Source organism: Sebastes umbrosus, chromosome 17, assembly GCF_015220745.1.
Source record: "Sebastes umbrosus isolate fSebUmb1 chromosome 17, fSebUmb1.pri, whole genome shotgun sequence".
Taxonomy (NCBI): Eukaryota; Metazoa; Chordata; class Actinopteri; order Perciformes; family Sebastidae; genus Sebastes; species Sebastes umbrosus.
The window spans coordinates 1527477-1545783 of NC_051285.1; the positions used below are offsets into that span (position 1 = coordinate 1527477).

General features: G+C 41.4%; 1 protein-coding gene across 4 annotated transcripts in view; it reads right to left on the minus strand.

Moving 5' to 3' along the window:
- Positions 1 to 440: 440 nt before the first annotated feature.
- Positions 441 to 18307, minus strand: part of trim37 (tripartite motif containing 37) — a 22431-nt gene continuing 4564 nt past the window's right edge. The window contains exons 6-25 of one of the 4 annotated variants that reach the window (XM_037748980.1): positions 17506 to 17593; positions 16814 to 16936; positions 15848 to 15971; positions 14636 to 14703; positions 13789 to 13913; positions 12671 to 12721; positions 11664 to 11745; positions 11131 to 11207; positions 10255 to 10434; positions 9291 to 9405; positions 9005 to 9196; positions 8597 to 8730; positions 8143 to 8225; positions 5709 to 5930; positions 5183 to 5491; positions 4900 to 5052; positions 3684 to 3897; positions 3508 to 3599; positions 3258 to 3404; positions 441 to 698 (exon numbers count right to left, since the gene is read on the minus strand). In XM_037748980.1, the coding sequence (XP_037604908.1) occupies positions 694 to 698; positions 3258 to 3404; positions 3508 to 3599; positions 3684 to 3897; positions 4900 to 5052; positions 5183 to 5491; positions 5709 to 5930; positions 8143 to 8225; positions 8597 to 8730; positions 9005 to 9196; positions 9291 to 9405; positions 10255 to 10434; positions 11131 to 11207; positions 11664 to 11745; positions 12671 to 12721; positions 13789 to 13913; positions 14636 to 14703; positions 15848 to 15971; positions 16814 to 16936; positions 17506 to 17593 (2584 nt within the window). In that variant the 3' untranslated portion in view covers positions 441 to 693. Of the gene's footprint in view, positions 699 to 2684; positions 3098 to 3257; positions 3405 to 3507; positions 3600 to 3683; positions 3898 to 4899; positions 5053 to 5182; positions 5492 to 5708; positions 5931 to 8142; positions 8226 to 8596; positions 8731 to 9004; positions 9197 to 9290; positions 9406 to 10254; positions 10435 to 11130; positions 11208 to 11663; positions 11746 to 12670; positions 12722 to 13788; positions 13914 to 14635; positions 14704 to 15847; positions 15972 to 16813; positions 16937 to 17505; positions 17594 to 18307 lie in introns of those variants that run through there. The other 3 variants (XM_037748981.1, XM_037748978.1, XM_037748979.1) reach the window with 3 other exon arrangements.

The window sequence follows — 18307 nt, forward strand, 5'->3', positions numbered from 1 at the left end:
GTATAACAGACTGTTGCTATGTATAACAGACCGTTGCTACGTATAACAGACTGTTGCTATGTATAACAGACCGTTGCTATGTATAACAGACCGTTGCTATGTATAACAGACTGTTGCTTTGTATAGCAGACCGTTTCGATGTATAACAGACCGTTGCTACGTATAACAGACCGTTGCTATGGGTGCAGTTCAGATCTCAAACTCTGGCGGACCGTTTTTGTGTGAAATGATTGATTTCTTCAGTAAGTAGCTGTGTAATAAGCGGGATAATGTACAGCTAGCAGGTCATTGTTATGAAAGAATCCCCTTCAATGACCGGCTCGCTGGACCAAAACCAAAACAAGAATTTAATCCTTAATCTTTAAATAATTAAATCTTAATTCTGCATTTTAACATTCAGACATGATAAAGGGAGACAGAAGACACAAGAACGTGGTCACTTCCAGTATCGTAAAACATTAGATTTATTTAAATAAGGAAATGTACACATGAAATAATGCACAGAGCATTATGGGAACATTTAAAATAGAAAGCAGCTTTTGACACAAGAAGCACAAAGAAGAGAAAAGGTTAATAAACTTCACTCCGGCGGACGACTTCAACGTCTCGGTGCAAACAAGAACGTCCGTCCTCCTTCAGTCCAGCCGACGATGAAGTCATGCACTTTCAGGCACGTGTACAGCAAGCATGTGATTATACTGTAAGATAGTTATAAGGTAAACTGTAGAAGTCTACGATAGTTTCATTTATTTCATCCAAAGATTAATTGACCTTCTAAATAATAAGCTCCTTAAACTAAACTCTACTTTCTCCCAGTATTGTGCAGCGTTTTTGCAGCAGCCGTTGACACGTGTTTGTCGGGAGTATTGAGGTGAAAAGATAATAAATCGGTGAAGAAAAGCCAGTGAAGCCGTCAAGCGCAGCACAAAGCACACGTTACATAATTATTACACTGATTTTTAAAACCTTTGCTGTCAACTTCTCTTGAGAATCAACTTGAAGGGTTCGTTTCTCCCTCTCCTGCCTTCAGCGGTAAACAGTACAACTCTGCAGATGTTTTTTGTCTTCTGCCTCCTTTACAACACAATAAAGCTAAAGTGAATTTAATTTGTGGTGCTCACAGGAAGAAAATAAAATGATATTTTAATCAGAAACATTTCTTTCCAGAGACAATGTGTCTCTGAGTAATCACAGGACACGCCGTCAACAGTTTCCACTGGAAAGACACGCTAACAAAGACATCGCTTGTACTTCAATAATACACTATTCTCGCATTTCTCTATGATAATTAATTGGATATTTATGAGTTTAGGATAGCTGGTTGGACTAAACAAGATATTTGGAAAAAGTCAACTAGATAGCCCCGAACACAGGGGTCAGCAACCTTTACTATCTAAACAACAAAATAATCTGTCTGGAGCCGCAAAACATGTGATCATTGTGATGAAGGTAACACAGCTTATAGTCTAAGTATATAGTATATAAGTGTAATGCAGTGAGGGCCAAAGAGACAATGTACTACGGAGTATTAGGGCCACATTGAGGGAACAACATCTGAGATTTACACAATAAAGTCAGAATATTACGAGAAAAAAATCATAACTTTACGAGAAAAATCGTCGTAATATTACGAGAATAAAGTCATAACTTTATGAGAAAAAAGTTGTAATATTACGAGAATAAAGTCATAACTTTATGAGAAAAAACGTCGTAATATTACAAGAAAAAAAGAAAATAACACGTAAAATTACTACTTTATAATATTACGACATTATTCTCGAAGTTTTTATTAGATTTATTTCTTTCCCTCAATGTGGCCCTAATACTCCGTCGTACCGTCGTACCATAGACCTACAACAATGATAAATAAAAATGAAAATATAAACAAAAAGCAGTTATTCATTTCCATGTTTATAAATCCACAGGGAGCCACTGGAGAGGAGCTGAAGAGACGCAGGTTGCTGACCCCTGATCTAACATATTTCTTACAATGAGGACTCTGGGAATGTCGCGCTCCGGTCAGCGATGTCCGAGGCAGACGTCGAGGCTAAAAACACCTGCGTAGACGTCGTTACGGAGTCAGAGCTTCAAAGTTTCAGCCCACAGACATCAGCACTTTCATAATCCGTGTGATTCAGTGATCGTTTAACCTTTTTCAAATGTCACATAAAGACAGACGTGGTGGCTGCTGCTGCCGCCGCCGCTGTTATCATTGAGAGACGAGACATTTACATGAATTACCAGAAATGAGCTCTAAACGAGGTTCACCTTCGGGGAGAAAAAAGCTGCAGTGTCACTAAAAAAACAGAACGTTTTGAGGCGAGGATAAAAGTGTTTGTGGCGCCGAGGTGCAGGGACACACGGGTGAAGGAAGTGGAGTAGGTGTTGAGACTTAAAGCTCAGACAGACTGAACTAAACATCGACAGCAAGCCGTTATAAAACACTCAGCTTCTTATTGACTGCAGGTTATGTACAGTTTATCCTCAGACTCTTGCAAACTTGATTTACAAAAGCTTTTCTAGACTGAGAAGGTGTGCAGATCTGTGCTGATTAAAGTGACTCTGTAGCTCAGGTAACATGTTCTGGTTGATGTTTGCAAAGTAACAGTTTCTATGCCTTAAACATTTCTAAAGATCCAGTCGGTTGTTTTGCTCTCATGTTTTTACTGAACTGGCCGTGAAAGAACTGACTTACATCCTTTATTATAAATATAATACGGTGAAAGTCCACTTTTCAAAGAGGTGAGATGTTGGTTCTCTTCCACTGCATTCACACAATATAATGACATTGATGTTAAGTGGTCACCTGGACCGTTAACGCCACACAACCACCTGAAGAACTGGCCGTGGTTATTATTCCTGTCGGGGTCCAAATATTAAACATATTCAAGAGAAAGTTTTCTGTTTCTGTTTCAAGCAGGTGAGTCGTTTTCATTTTGACTTCATGCGTAACAAGCAGTTTCTACTCTACAGGTGTAACATAAAGCGTGTGTCGTCTCCGCGCCATTATTGCGTCGCCGTGAGGTCGCTGAGGGATAAAGCGGTGGGTTTCACCTGTCGGCAGGCAGACTCATGTCCTCAGACAGAAGCTGCTCTCCTGGAAGGAGGAAGAGGAGGAAGAAGAGGAGGAAGAACTCTCAATCTTGTGTCTGGGAATAACCTCAAACTCACGCAAAGTGTGAAGTGGCTTTAACTGTTTTACCTCTGCTGTATGTGAGTGTGTGTGTTATGATGGAGTCTGTGTGTGTGTGTGTTACCTGAGCAGGGAGGAGTCTGGTTGTCGTAGCGAGAGTTGTTGCTCTGCAGAGCTTCGTCCTCCGTGTCGCTGTCGCTGCTTGTTGCCGCCACCAGAACCGACGGCGACGGATCTACAGACGAGACAGGACGAGAGGAGACCATCAGACCTGTGCAAACATTCATTCAACATTATCTAGTAATTTTAGTTAAAGGACAAAATAGAAATAAAATACAGGTTTACTATCACTGTCCGTTGGAGGGTAAACAGACCTTCATTTGACTGCGGCGGTGCAGAAGGTCCCTCCAGCAAGGAATGATGGGAGTTTCCAGAGCTTTCGGATTCGCAGTCCAACATGGCTGCCCTGCAGGTAGAGAGAGTGTTTGTGAGCGTCACGGCAGAGAGACGGAGACAAGAAGAGTATTTCTGTGTATGATGTGAGACGCACCCTAGGGTCCTGCTGCCACAGTTCTTGCTGGCGGTCATGTAGCTCGACCCCCCGAGGGAGAAGATGTCGTCCCGGGGCCCCGAGGCCCCGAACAGCTGCTGCTCCAACGAGTACTGCTGCTGCTTGGAGGCGGCGGCGGCGGCGGAGGCCTGCTGCTCCGACGACGACGACGAGCCGCCCAGAGACACAAGGGGGCTGTCGGCGTTCAGCGCTCCTGCAGCAGAGACAGGGGGCATGATGGGAAAAACATGAGTCTTGTTTTGTTTTTCAGTTTGATCCAGGAAAACAAAAAGTAAAGTGGGAGTTCAGACTGAAAACAAGGAACTGCGTGGGAGGAGGCATGATGGCTCATGTACCGGTGAGACGGTGAAATACCATCCATCAAGTCCAGTCGGAGGAACACGGCAGATACACTGAAGACTCATCAGACTCACGGAGGTCGGTCTGAACCAACAAGGTCATTATAGTTTTAGATTATCAAGTCTGTCATAACAGACAACAGACATTCAAAGCTTCATTTGTAAACTGACTGCTGAACCCAGCTGCTATTGATGACTTTAATATAATTTAAATGAGGTATTAGGTTGTAACAACTCTTCATATTCAACGTTTTTTTCACAGGGACAGTCGATGTCTGGAGCTTCGATGTAAACACTGTTTCAGCGAGGAGGAGGAGGAGTATGTAGTGTAGCGCTAAAACAACCCACAGTTTATCACAGATGAGCCACGAGAGCTTCAGGAACTATTTAAAGTCACGCTGGAGCAGAAGAGCAGGTACAAGTAGAGCTTATTTGGGAAAGACACTTCAAGGAACATCAAGTACATACCTGATCAAGTTGAGGACACTCAGTGCCCCAAATCTAAAATCATTTCCACCACGCTCGCTTTGAAACTCAGTTTGAAGATGCTGATATCTGACGATCTGACTCTGCAGCTCCATGGAGTTTGATTGCATATTAAAGCTCATTGTTTTGGTTTTATACCCACTAACTTCACTGTTTTAGTTCACATACAGTTAGAGGCCAGCTGGTGAACAGAGTGGAGCTTTTAACAGCTAAAGAGACGGATATTTCCTTCAGGAGTTCATTAGAGAAACGCAAACACAACTCCAAATGAATGCTAACGTTGCTGCAAAACAAGCTTACCGTATTCAGTTTATAAAGTGATATTATGTCTGAGTCTAATAAATAGTAACATCAGTTAGAGAACGACTGACCTTCTGCACCCCCCAGCCCGTCTTTAAGATGCAGGCTGAGCTCTGAGGCCACGTCTGCTCCTCTCAGGTCCTTCTCCATCTCATCTGGACTCCTCCTCTTCACCACCAGAGAGCTGCTGCTGCTGTCCAGGACGGGAGACAGAGACTTCCTGGCTGCAAACAGAATAAACCGATAAGAGACAAATATGTAATCACGTTAGACATTGACTCAGAGTTTCTTGTAAATCTGTGTGAGTTTGTTCTTGTAAATTTCCGACTTTATTCCCAGAAATCGGGTCCTCACCGGGGCGGCCGGGCCTAGATCGAGCGGCAGCTGCTCTCCCCAGCAGGTCCAGCTCACCGGGCTTACGACAAGCTGACAGCTCTGAATCAGCGAGGTGGGAGGATACCTCCTCCGCACCAAAGCCCCCCGACGGACCGGGCCGGGGCTCTCCCGTCCCCCGAGCCTCCAGCACTTGACTCTTGACGTCGGACATCTTGCTGCGGACCTCGGCCATCTGAGCCTTGAGGCGGATCAGGACCCCTGAGTCTGGAGCGGATCGTCGCACAACCTGAGGCCGCCGCTCTCGGTCTTTCCTGGAGTGAGGATGAGCTGGAGGAAGAAGAAGAAACAACAAGAAATGAGAGCAGCTGGAGAAAATAAACTCTCTCCTCCATTTTAAAATGAGCTCAAAGTACATCAAAGGTCATCAAATCAAGAATCCAATCTGTCAGTTTTTGGTTACTAAATGGTTTCTCTAACACGGCATAAAACATCAGTGATATCTTCGATGGTGGAGAAATGAAACACTGAGTGTGTGCCTACAGACCTTGGCTGTGCAGCAGCGTTACAGGAGGCCGAGGCTGGAGCCCCCACAGAGTCTCCACGCTGCGGCGCTCCTTCAGATCCAGCAGCTGGATCAGGATGACCGGGTCGATCTCCAGGAGGCTGCTGCTGCCCGGACCGACAGCGCCGCCGCCCGCCGCTCCGCTACCACTGCGACCGACAGCAGAGCGCTGAAGTATGGAACGCACACTGGAGCTGGATCCTCCTGCAGAACACAGAGTTCACACCGTTCACCTACTGAATGGTTGTACTTTCATTCAGGGTTGTAATAATCCAAGGTGAAGGAACAATGTCTCTTATAACAGACGGTGTTGGTGTGGCTGAATGTTGCACTAGAAGTACATAAAGCCAAATACTGACTGTCAATGTTTTCGTCAAAAGAAAGAAAGTGTGGCTGCAGCCTGCAGTTTCACAGTTCATTTAATTAACAAGCTCAAATTATAACGCATTAACACCACTAATCTCTTTAACGCATTAACACATCTTGCATTTTTTAGGTTGTAGTGGCTCAGTTTTAAAGCTAGAGGGAAGATACTGGTGTCATATGAAACTAGTAAACCTGATGAATCCATCGGTACCAACCATGTCAGACTAGCTGGTCGTGAAGGAGGTTAAATAACGCTCCAAACTTACACTACATTTTGGTGAGGAAAAACTGTCATGTCCATTTTCAAAGGGGTCCCTTGACCTCTGACCTCCAGATATGTGAATGTAAATGGGTTCTATGGGTACCCACGAGTCTCCCCTTTACAGACCGGCTCGCCCAGCCCTAACCCGACTCGCAAATCGTGTGACTTCAGTAAATCAACCTCTGTTATCATGCTTTCTACTAGTCAGTCAAACAGAAGGGAACCTCTCTGATTGGCTGTTTTCCAGCTGCCGGTATCAGCTCAATCTCAGTACATGTTTTACAGACAAAACTTCTGGATTAAAACCTAAACATTGAGGCTGGCTTTATGGGGCTAAACTATATTGTTTTAATAGCAAATACCATTAAAAAAAAAAAGCATTTGAATACTGATTTTGGAGGTCGTTACCATGGCAATGGTTATAGATTCGAAGCGTCGAAGCATTCGGGGTCAGCCCTACTTTAAAACACGACACTTAGCAGAGCTCGACTCAACCCCCCCACACATGTACACGCACACACAGGACACCGAGTGCTTCTATATCAGCACGCTGCAAAAGGGGGTTCAGTGCACCAACAATGACTCATCGTCCTCTTCATGCCTTTCAACACCGACACAGTCAAACACACAGAGTGAAGGAGCCGCTCTGAGAGCCCAGCGGAGTATCACTGTGTTCTGCTTGTACAGCTGCCAAAACAACACAAATAGATTTGATTCCCTAAATTCTCAAACAGCGGCTGAAGGCTTTTATTTGCCTCAACTGAGGAGAGACAGCGAGGACCTTTATCTGAGGCCGGACATTCAATATTTGATGGTTACAGATTAATAAACGTTGAGGATTTGTTTTGTTTGTCTGGATATATTTAGGTTTTGTATTCTTCAAAAGAAATCATCTTGGGCTCTTTTTCTTTTTTTTTTTTTTACTATTTTCTGATTTTATAGACCAAATGATTAAAGGGACTGTTTGTAACTTCTTCCACGTATAAATCATTGCTGGTTGGTGTCTCATGGTCTCTCGTGTGTCTCCGCTGTTCAGACTCAGACTCCAACACAAACTACAGTGAAGCACCAAAACCTCTTGGTTGTATCTAGTGAAGCCCGTCTGTTAAACAGTGTTGTCCGCGGTCGGAGGACGCGGGGGAGACCGTAGCTTTGGTCTCCAGGACCGGAGTCTCTGCTCCTCTGCTCCTCTGCCTGCCTTCACTCACACACCGCGCTCCTTCTCACGCTTTCGCTCCACCTCTCACGTGCATGCGCGCACGCTTCTTATTCTTACATAGAGTCCCTTTAACCAAGAAAATAATCTGTAGACTAAACAGTAATGAAAATAATCTTTAATTGCAGCCCTCCCGCTATTAAAACAATGTTTCAGCAGTTCAGGGGTATTATCCCCTCAATTTCCTGAGAAACTTTATTTTGAAACTTAAAAGGGTGACCTCGGAATTTTTCAACCTGGATCCTATTTAACAATGTTTTTGTGTGACTAATGGGGACAACTATTTTTGAAATTGGTCCAGTATTGAAGGGAAACGCTGCAGCCGACAGCCGCTGAACGCTGCTGGAATGTAATCGCTCGAGGCAATTCCTCAACGTCAATGTACGTCCACTAAAAGAGCTCATTTTTACCACTGACAGGCTCAGATTATTATTATTATAAGTGTCTGACAACATTATGGAAAGGACCCTACAGTGAAATAAAATGTTTTTCTGACCTTTCACTCGATCCAGTCTGTGGGATTTATATTATTATATAGATTATATATTTATATTTGTGTGTGTTTTATATACCTGCTGCTCCGGCCAGGTCATCAGGAAGCTCTCCTTCTTCTGTCTCCAGGTTCCCCATAAAGTCGACATCGTTCTCTCCTGACCTGCACAAACATACACAAACAGGAATAAATAGTGATGCATTCAGAGGTTATAACTTTTATTAGTTTTAATTACCTCATTTCCTTCGAAACTTATAAAATATCTTTATCCTGAAACTGAATTGTTTGTCCAGTTTTCCTTCTTAGATAATAATAAACCCAAAGTATTAAACACACAGTGATAAAACAGATGACAGATTGTTCTTCTAGTTCACAGGAAGTGATGTCTTTATAGACACAGAGGGAGAGAGACTTTACTCTCTGCTCAGGACAACACTACTCCTCTATATCTTTACATAGCTGATTGTTTGTTTGCTGCTATATTAATACTCTGAATTTAGCACCTTGAAGAGAAAGTGAGAAATTGTACTCACATGGTCTCCTCGTCGATGTCGTTCTCCTCGGTGTTGCTGGTGGCCGTTGAGCTCCCCGAGGTGCTGCTGCCATCCAGCGGGTTCACCTCCTCCTCGGTCAGACAGTCCACCTCCAAGTCTCCGTCCGACAGCTCCTGGACAACACAGAAGGCGCCGCGATCACACTAAAGCTCGAGATATCTTACAGAGGACCATTTAAATGTCTCAAACAGATAGAGATGTCCCGAGACAATCCACAGAATGAGTCTGTGACGGAGGATACTATATGTATATTCTCAGAGCTAAACAATAAATACGGGATCAGACTGTATCGGAAGGACGTGACTGGGACGTCTCTACGTTTTGATAAATCAACAATGTGTTCTGTGAAACCACATTCAACCTCAGTCTCTGGAGCAGCATCCTTACATTAGAGTCGTCTTGCTGCGTCCTCTCTTCTTCTTCGCCTTTTTTAATGTTGCTCAAAGTGGTCTGGATGTCGTCGTCGCTCTTCACCGAGCGGGCGTCTCTCTCGGAGGCCGTGGTGCCTGCAGCGAGCCTCATGTCGGGGGGAGAGGAGCTGCGCGACGTCTGGCGGCGAAACAGCTCGATGGCCAACCTCTGAAATCAGAAATAAGAATATTAAATATACAGACACACTTGAACAATGTTTGGGTAAACTCTGCTCAACTCAGATGGACACACGGTCCGGTACCTCTTTGAGGTTGTTGATCTGCTGGATGTAGCCACTCTGGGCCGACTCCAGCTGGCTGATGTACCAGTACTGATCTCTGCACTTCTGGAAGAAGGTGGGTGAGCGGACCTGGTAGCTGTGCAGCACACACATGAAAACACACTGTTACCTCTTTGACAACAAAACTGCTATGTTGCTTGTTTCTTATGGAGTCATAAGAGTGCCGTAATAAGGAATAAATCTGTAAAAGAATAGGAAAATAAATGTGGAAATATAAAGAGGGATAAATACAATAATATATAAGTAAATAAATAAATGTGGAAATATAATGAGGAATAAATCTGTAAAAAAAAAAAAAAGTATATATATATGTATGTATTTAAAAAAAATATAGATTTATTTTTTTACATATAAAATTACTCTATATTTTCTGTATATTTTAAAAAAAATAAAAGCATCGGTTCATGTGTGCAGAAATTGACTCCTCAGCCTGGGCAGGAAGGGCCGCCCAAAGCCGGTTGATTGACAGACTGGCCCTTCAAAGAATAGCAAAAGCAATGAGGAAAATAAAAGGGATAAAAAATAAATAATAATAATTTTTTAAAAAAAAGTAATATATTCGCAAAAATATGTATTATTTAAAAATACATAAATAAAGGAACAAATAAATGTGAAAATATATTGTATTTTATATTATTATATTTTGTTATTTGTCTTATATTTGCACATTTATTTATTATTTTATTTTTTTCTCTTTATATTTCCACTTTTTATTTACTTCTATATTCTTTTATTTATTTCTCATTATATTTCCACATTTATTTTCTTATTTTTTTTACGTATTTATTCTTTATTATTGCACTCCTATGAGTCCATAGTTTCTGTACTATCAGATGATCAGCATGGTCTACACAGAATGATGATGCTGTGTGTGTGTGTGTGTGCGTGTGCGTGTGCGTGTGTGTGTGCGTGTGTGTGAGCCCACCGGAGCACCAGTGTGTCCGTCTGCATGTTCAGGTATCCCTCGCTGGCCAGAAGGTCCAGTCTGAAGAAGCGGTTGTAGCCCCAACATTCACCGACCTCAAAGTCAGACGCAAACTCTCGAATGATGTTCTTGGTCGGGTCACTGGAGGCCTGATGGACCATCTCCACCCGGTACTCGTACCTACACAGAACCAAGACAGCATCACTACACAGGGAACAAGAAGTGGGGTATCCAACCTTTGACTTCCTGTCCATAAACGCTACCGAACCTTCTTTTCATGAAGGTTACAAATATGTTCCTGCGACTGAATGTCATCTTAGACGCAGGCAGAGAGACCAATGACAAGGCTGGCAATATTCTATATTTTTGCTCATGTGTGGGCTTATAAACAAACAAATTAAATAAATATACTGTAGCTTATGCCAACATATAAAATAATAGACCTGGCTTTGTTGAGACTGTCTGTCTATCGATCTCCTCCGCTGTGTTTCAGTGCCCAGAACATCGTTAAACACACACACACACACTCTACACACAGAACAAACAGCGCTTTCTGTCGGAGAATAACTCATAATAATTAATGTTGGTGCATAATGAATAATGTCAGATTACTATGTTTTTATTTCATGTGCTATTTGGGATTTTTTGGTATAAAAATAAATGTATTAAAAAAATGATGCATTTGAATACAGATGTGGATGTTGATTACCATGGCAACGGCATAAGCTTTGAAGCTCGGAAGCATTTGGCTCGGCCTTAAACAACCTACATTATGTTGGAGAAAGCTAGAACTCTATTAATTAATTCAACCTCACCTCAGACGTGACTATAAAGACAAAGACTGTAGAGAAATATTTATGAAGACATGATTCCTACTTTGATGTTTCGGGGAGTCCAGCAGAAAGCTCCAAGAACACAGAGAGGTAGTTTCCACGGACCACACCGTTACCGTCCTGAGGAGACACATTACAAGAGTTACTAACACTGCACACAGTTTTAGAAAGCTTTTAAGACCTCGTCACATGTTTTCTTAACTTTCCAGAACTACAGTAACCAATAGGGGTGTAACGATACATCGATCTGGATCAATATATATCAATTCAATGATCAACGACCCAATATATAGATGCAAAGTGAAGATATCGATACACAGTCATCTCTTTATTTTCAAATTCATAACTGATAAAAGACATTTGCACTTAAACATGAGAAATGGTAAACGTTATAGTGGACAATATGAGATCCATTTTCATTCTTTCTATTAAAAAGAATATCTTTTTCATTTAAATGTCTGGAAGAGCCCAGAAATACAACTGTCAAATCATGATTTAGTTGTTTTTTGGCTCCCTCTGAACAGAGCAGTCAGGCTTTAATGGATGGAAAACATGAGTAGAAGGAGGGAAACTCACTGGGTAGACTTTGAGTCTCCAGCAGAGCCCAGATATCTGTAGAGGAGGGCTGTAGACCGGGTCAGCCCGCTGCCTCAGGGTGCTACAAACACACACACCAACAAACATCATCACCAAGTGTTTACAATGTACATCCTCTAAACTTTTTCTGGAGCACCGCTGGGAGTCCTCCAGGTTTAAGTCTCAACTTTCAAGAGGACAAAGCTCTTGAAATACACTCAGCGGTGGGTGGAAGTACATCCCCACTGACTGTTTCCTCTCTCTGTTATTTTCTCCTCATGGTGGTCGACTTTGTTCATTTCAGATACACAGATTTTAGGCTACACTCGAATGCAAGACTAATGTGAGACGCTCTCCCTGAAAAACATTCCTAGATGGAGTGTTAATGGAGCAGCTTCAATGTTAGCGTAGCCCGGCAGTGATCGATCCAAACTCCGTTCAGAAAACGAGCATTTTAAAAGTTGTTTGCTTGTTGTGTGACAGACTTGACAAAGCATGAATTCAGACTTTTTACTAATCAGCATCATTATGTCGTTATTTCGGCTTCACTTTTGATCCGTTTATTGAAGTTAAATCACAGCAGAGTCTGTTTATTTTGGTTTCATACCGCAGTAGTGACGTGTGGCTGCTAGATACATATACTGTATGTAAATACAGCTCGCCGCCGGGTGACGTTATGAACGCAGACACGACGGCGTTTGGTTTTCTGACATATCTGGGACTTCCACAACATGTACAAAGCAGCAACAGTGGTTATTTCTGCACGGTAAAACAATACGAAGCACAACATAACGTAACTTAAACGAACATAAACAACAGCACATGTACAACAACAGCACGATGTAATGATATTATTGAACCGCTGACACGCTCCCCAGAAAACGTAAACACAGAACTGTTCTCCGCCTTCTCATTTTGAAGGTCTGAGGTCACTGAGGTCATATTTTTTCTGGTCTGCAGCAGCATCAGCAGTGATGACTAAATACAAGCAGAGAGAGGATTTTTACCTGAAGTTGACCAGAACAAAAGTGCTGGAGTCGTAGGCAGGAACCAGCTCACTGAAAACACACAGAGGAAGAAAGATTACACACACTGAATACATCTGGCTACTCTCTCCTGTATTAAACACATTAAACACTCAAAGCAGCATCCTTTATATTTCTTAATAGATACATGTAAACATTGGACACAGACATAAAACTACTTTATGGAAGGTTACAAACATTGATATTTACTGATATAATTTACTGTTTCAGACTTTTTTAAGATCTTTTTTTTCTGACATTTTTTTAGATCTTTTTTTTCAGATCTTTTTCAGATCTTTTTTTTCAGACATTTTTTCAGACTTTTTTCAGATCTTTTTTTTCAGACTTTTTTTTCAGACTTTTTTTCAGATATTTTTTTTTTAGGACATTTTTTTTCAGATATTGTTCAGATATTTTTTTTCAGACATTTATCCGAAAAACATTTTCAGACTTTTTTCAGATATTTTTTTTCAGACTTTTTTTTCAGACTTTTTTTTCAGACTTTTTTTTCAGATATTGTTCAGATATTGTTCAGATATTTTTTTTCAGACATTTATCCAAAAAACATTTTCAGTCTTTTTTTCGGACATTTTTTCAGACTTTTTTTTCCCGACATTTTTCTGATCTTTTTCCTCAGACTTTTTTTTCAGATATTTTTTTTTTCGGACATTTTTTCAGACTTTTTTTGCCCGACATTTTACGGATCTTTTTTTTCAGACTTTTTTTTCAGACATTTTTAGATGTGAATATTTGCAGCCAGTAGTTCCTGAATTTGAATATCTTAAACTATTATTGGACATTCTGCAGTCTAAAATTTGATTAATCAAATAAATAAATAAAATGTAAAGATTGAATAAATAATGATAATATTTGCTAAATAGATATTTGGTTCCTCCCCTGTTGGACGAAGAGCCTGAGTGTGACCTTTCCTATAGCTGAGCAGATTTTTCTTTGGAACCTTTTCAATGGCATTTACCAACAAATCCACTTCAAGAGACATGCCCTTGATCTCTCCGTCTAAACACAACTTACTTAGTTCAGTACATAACGTGTACAAAAGGGAACATGTAATAAAGAAGAGATACAGCGGAGCAGGTTACCTGGTGAAGTCTGGAGGGACCGGCGTGGTGACGAAGGACTGCATGGGTTTCCGGTGGACCTGCTGGAACATGAGCAGGATCTCTGGGCTCTTGGAGATCAGCTCACTCTTACTGCAGGAGTGAAGCTGTTCAACACACACGAACAAAACAATAATCAGCATGTTGTGTCTAAAACATCAATGAAGGCATGATGTTTTTAGCCTGGAGGAAGGAAACAGTTTCATCCACTGAAGCTAATTCAGCTATCATCTATTCATGCAATGAACCATCCAGGACAACGTAACTAATATGAGGTTTGTACACCGGCACTTACTTCAGTAACGGAAGAAAAAGATGCTGTTAACATCACTTCATTTGTCGGTAGAAAAACATTCAAATCAACTCCTATAAAAGTATCTCAGCATGAGCTCTAAATGTAGTGAGTTTCTCCCATTAAAAGACCAAAACCAACAATGTGTACGACCTGTGGCTCTCAGCACCTTTTCCTTTGCTTCCAGCTGACGACATAAGAATTTAAAAACAAGTCACAAATATATACTATAATTTATTTTCTATAATTTCAGCAGGTCACTGTAGTTTTTAGCAAACGTTACTCAAACAAGAGTAAACGGTGCATTTGTCTGGGACTAACCCTAATTAAAATAATTACAACACAGCTGTTTCACTATTAAAATATAGAATCTGATAATTGTTTTGAAGGCGGGATTTAAGATTTAATATATTATAATCAAACAGCCTTACAGAGTCCCCATAGTGTTGAATCAACGGACACAGCACAGCATACACCCCTAACAAAACAACAGCATGCAGCAGAGCTGAATGAAAGGAGGCTCTGAGCCGAACCAACCTGATGCTCCACCTCCTGCAGGAGCGACTCCAGCAGCTCCGTCTCCTGGGTCAAGGACGTCTTCTGGCCTGGTGGGGAGGAAGGCATTTCTATTTTCAGTGTGTGCTTGTGCTGTTGAATGTCAGGGCCTGATGGAGGCTGGCGAGTGCGAGCGGTCGGGTGTGCAGGTTGTGGGCGCTGAGTGAGTGCATGCATCCACTCAGTCCAGATAAATATTTCATCTGTGTGTCGGCCCCGTAGCTATAAAAGGTGCCTCTGACAGCTTTCAGCGGGGAGTCTGCGTATTCTGTCGGGTTAAGGTCTCAACCTTTAGACACATTGTGGAGCCGGCGTCTCGCGTCAACAAGAGCTCTTTTCAGACACGGATTACGAAACGTTTTACTTTTAATGCCCCTCATGGCTTTATTCAGACACGACTAGGGATGGAAAGGGTCCGTAAATATCCAGAACATTTCCAAGGGAAGTTAAAGTGATAGTTTGGATGTTTTTAAGTGGGGTTGTATGAGGTAGTTATCCATAGTCAGTGTATTACACTACAGTAGATGGAGGTCGGTACGCCCCTAGTTTGGAGAAACAGACAGGAGTACCAGCACGGGAGCAAAGCAACGTACTGCCGTGGACGGGGGCAGCAGCTTTACCTCGCTGTCAGACAGCTCTTTCCGACGGGGAAACTGAAGCCGTTATCTATGCTCTCTTGAAAGCCACCAGACTCCTTTGACAAAAACAGTAATTTTACCTCGCAGAACATGGAAGTTGCTGGTCTACCGCTGCCTCCGTGTGAGATAAAATTACTGTTTTTGTCAAAGGCCTGACATGAAAAGGCCTTTAAAACTGAATTTGTAGGTGTCTAAAATACGTACTTGCTGCTTCTCGTCCACAGCAGTATGTTGCTTTGCTCCCGTGCTGTCTGTTTCTCCATCTACTGTAGGTAATACACTGACTATGGATGAGTGCCTCATACAACCACACTTCAAAAACATCCAAAACTATCCCTTTAAGCTCAAGTAATAGTACTTTTACTTAATTAAAATATGTATTATTAGTGTTGGAAGAGTTACAGAAATGTTTCTAGATCTGACAGTAAGATAAACGGTAAAGTGACGCTTATTCAGACATGAGAACAAAAATGTAAAATTGGCATCATAACTATTCAAAGCCAGACTGAACACAGCTGCATGGTGACAGGGATCAGTGTGTGAGGAGTCTTCTTACCCATGAGGGTGATGAGTTTGTTCTTGAGCTGGTTGTCCAGACGAGCGATGATCATCTCTACGGCGTTTCGGATCTCTCTGACACGCTCGTCCTTCGCTCCTCGGACGGCCTCCACGTTCCTCTCCTGACCCCAGAACACACACATTGTGTTTCCATCACTTTAGAGGACATTACATTGACTTATATTCATTTCCTGGAAACTCACCCTAACCATAACTGCTACTCGCCTAACCCTAAACCTAACCTTAACCTAAACTAACCTAGATTTATGTCCCCACAATATGAGTAATACACACCCACACACACAAACAGACATCAATACGTTGGTGCCATCTAGTGGAAGTCAGCAGTACTCTTCTACCTCTACCTGAACTTAGAAAGATTTCTGTAAAATAAAAAAAGGTTATGACTTTATTCTCGTAATATTCTGACTTTATTCTGTAAATCTCAGATGTTTTTTTCCCTCAATGTGGCCCTAATACTCCGTAGTACATTGTCTCTTTGGCACTCACTGCATTAGACTTATATACTATATACTTACACTATAAACTGTGTTACCTTCATCACAATGATCACATGTTTTGCGGCTCCAGACAGATAATTTTTTTTTTTTTGTTGCCTAAAATGTCTCTTTTGCTAGTAAAGGTTGCTGAGCCCTGCTCTATGGGTACGAATAAAGTAACCTGAACCTGATTTAACCAGAGGGTGGTGCTACAGGAACGCTCATATGGCGTCCATATCAGAGAGGTTTCATCCACTGAGAAGAGTGAATGTGAACAGTAAATGTCATCGCCACCGGTCTGTTAGATTTTGGTATTTTTTGGTACATTATGTTTATTTTTATTGTTGCTTGCTTTGTATTCATTTTGAATATGTACATGTTCAGCACTCAACTGCATCAAAGTGCTATATAAATAAAGTTTGACTTGTCTATTTTCTTGTATAAAAGCAACAAGCCGTCCTCACCACTTCCTGCACCAGACTGATGAGCTCCATGAGGCGGCGGCGGAGCTTGGCGACCTCGTCCTTCACCTTGGTCACGTGCTGCTCGTAGATCTCCACCAGAGGCTTGAAGGTGTGGCCGCCGTGCTGGACAACAACAAACAACAACAAACACACAAATCTGTCTCTGGTTTCTCCAGTTTATCCAGTGTGAAGAGTTTTATATCATTGTAAATTTCATATTTTGTATGTGTAGGTATGCAGAGGTGGAAGAAGTACTCAGATCTTTTAAGTAAAAGTAGCAATACTACAAAGTAAAAATACTCAGCTACAAGTAAAAGTCCTGCATTCAAAAACATACTCAAGGAAAAGTACAAAAGTATTAGCATCAAAATATACTTGAAGTACTGAAAGTAAACATACTCATCATGCAGAATGGACCATTTCAGAATAATATATATTATAGTATTGGATTAATGTGTTCATCACTTTAATGTTGCAGCTGGTAAAGTTGGAGCTAATTTTAATTACTTTATATACTGCTGGGTGGCTCAGTCTGCAATAATATATCACAGTTTGATGATTATTTCAGTCATGAAAATAATCATTAGTGTCATCCTGTCTTTTCCTCCCTGGAAAATTGTTAATTGTAACTGATTATTGTGGGTGTTTGTGACTTTGCATGCAATCTAGAAATGAAAGAAGTGAAACGTTACCATGCCTCCCCACAGAGCACACTGGTGACAGATGCATTTCTTACAGGTCCAACAGAAAACACTCAGCTTCTCGTGGTGGTTCTCACATCTGCAAACGGGAGAATCAAACGACAAGGACACCAAAGTGTCACACAGACAGAAAAAAACATTCTTGGAAACTTTTTGTAAACTTTTAAACAGAGATGTTGTCCTGTTTTACTTCAGTGATTCTACAGAGTTTATAAAAACAGGAGACAGAGGATGACAGAGATGAATATGGTGAAGGAGGGATGGGAGGGAGATGAACACGTGTAAAACAACAGTATGAACACTAGTGATTAAGATCCCGGTACTCCCGTGAATCTTTGCCAAAAATCTGCTCCCATCTCCTGGAGACAATAACCTGCAGCATCTCAGGATGTTTGCGTATCGAGGAATATGTATGATGAAGATACAGATAAACAAAGATGCATTCTCCAAACCAACGCTCCGATGCCCAAAGGTGCAACATCTATTCAAAACTGTCTAGTATGCCTGACTGAATGTAGACAAACACTAACTCTAAACTGTATAATAGAAACGTTTTGGGCAGGAAAATAGTAAGATTTGCATAACTGTAAAACATACTACTTTCCAAATTCATTCTAAGAATGTTAGTGATAGAAAACTTTGATATTTAAAAAAAAAAAAAAGTATAATACACATGATTTGGAGGGATTTTTTTTCAAGTGTGGCAAAAACGCAACGCTGGGTTTCAATGTAAACTGAAAAAACATCTATTTAATCTGGCTTTTATGTAGTGGTTTATAAGTTATAATTTTAT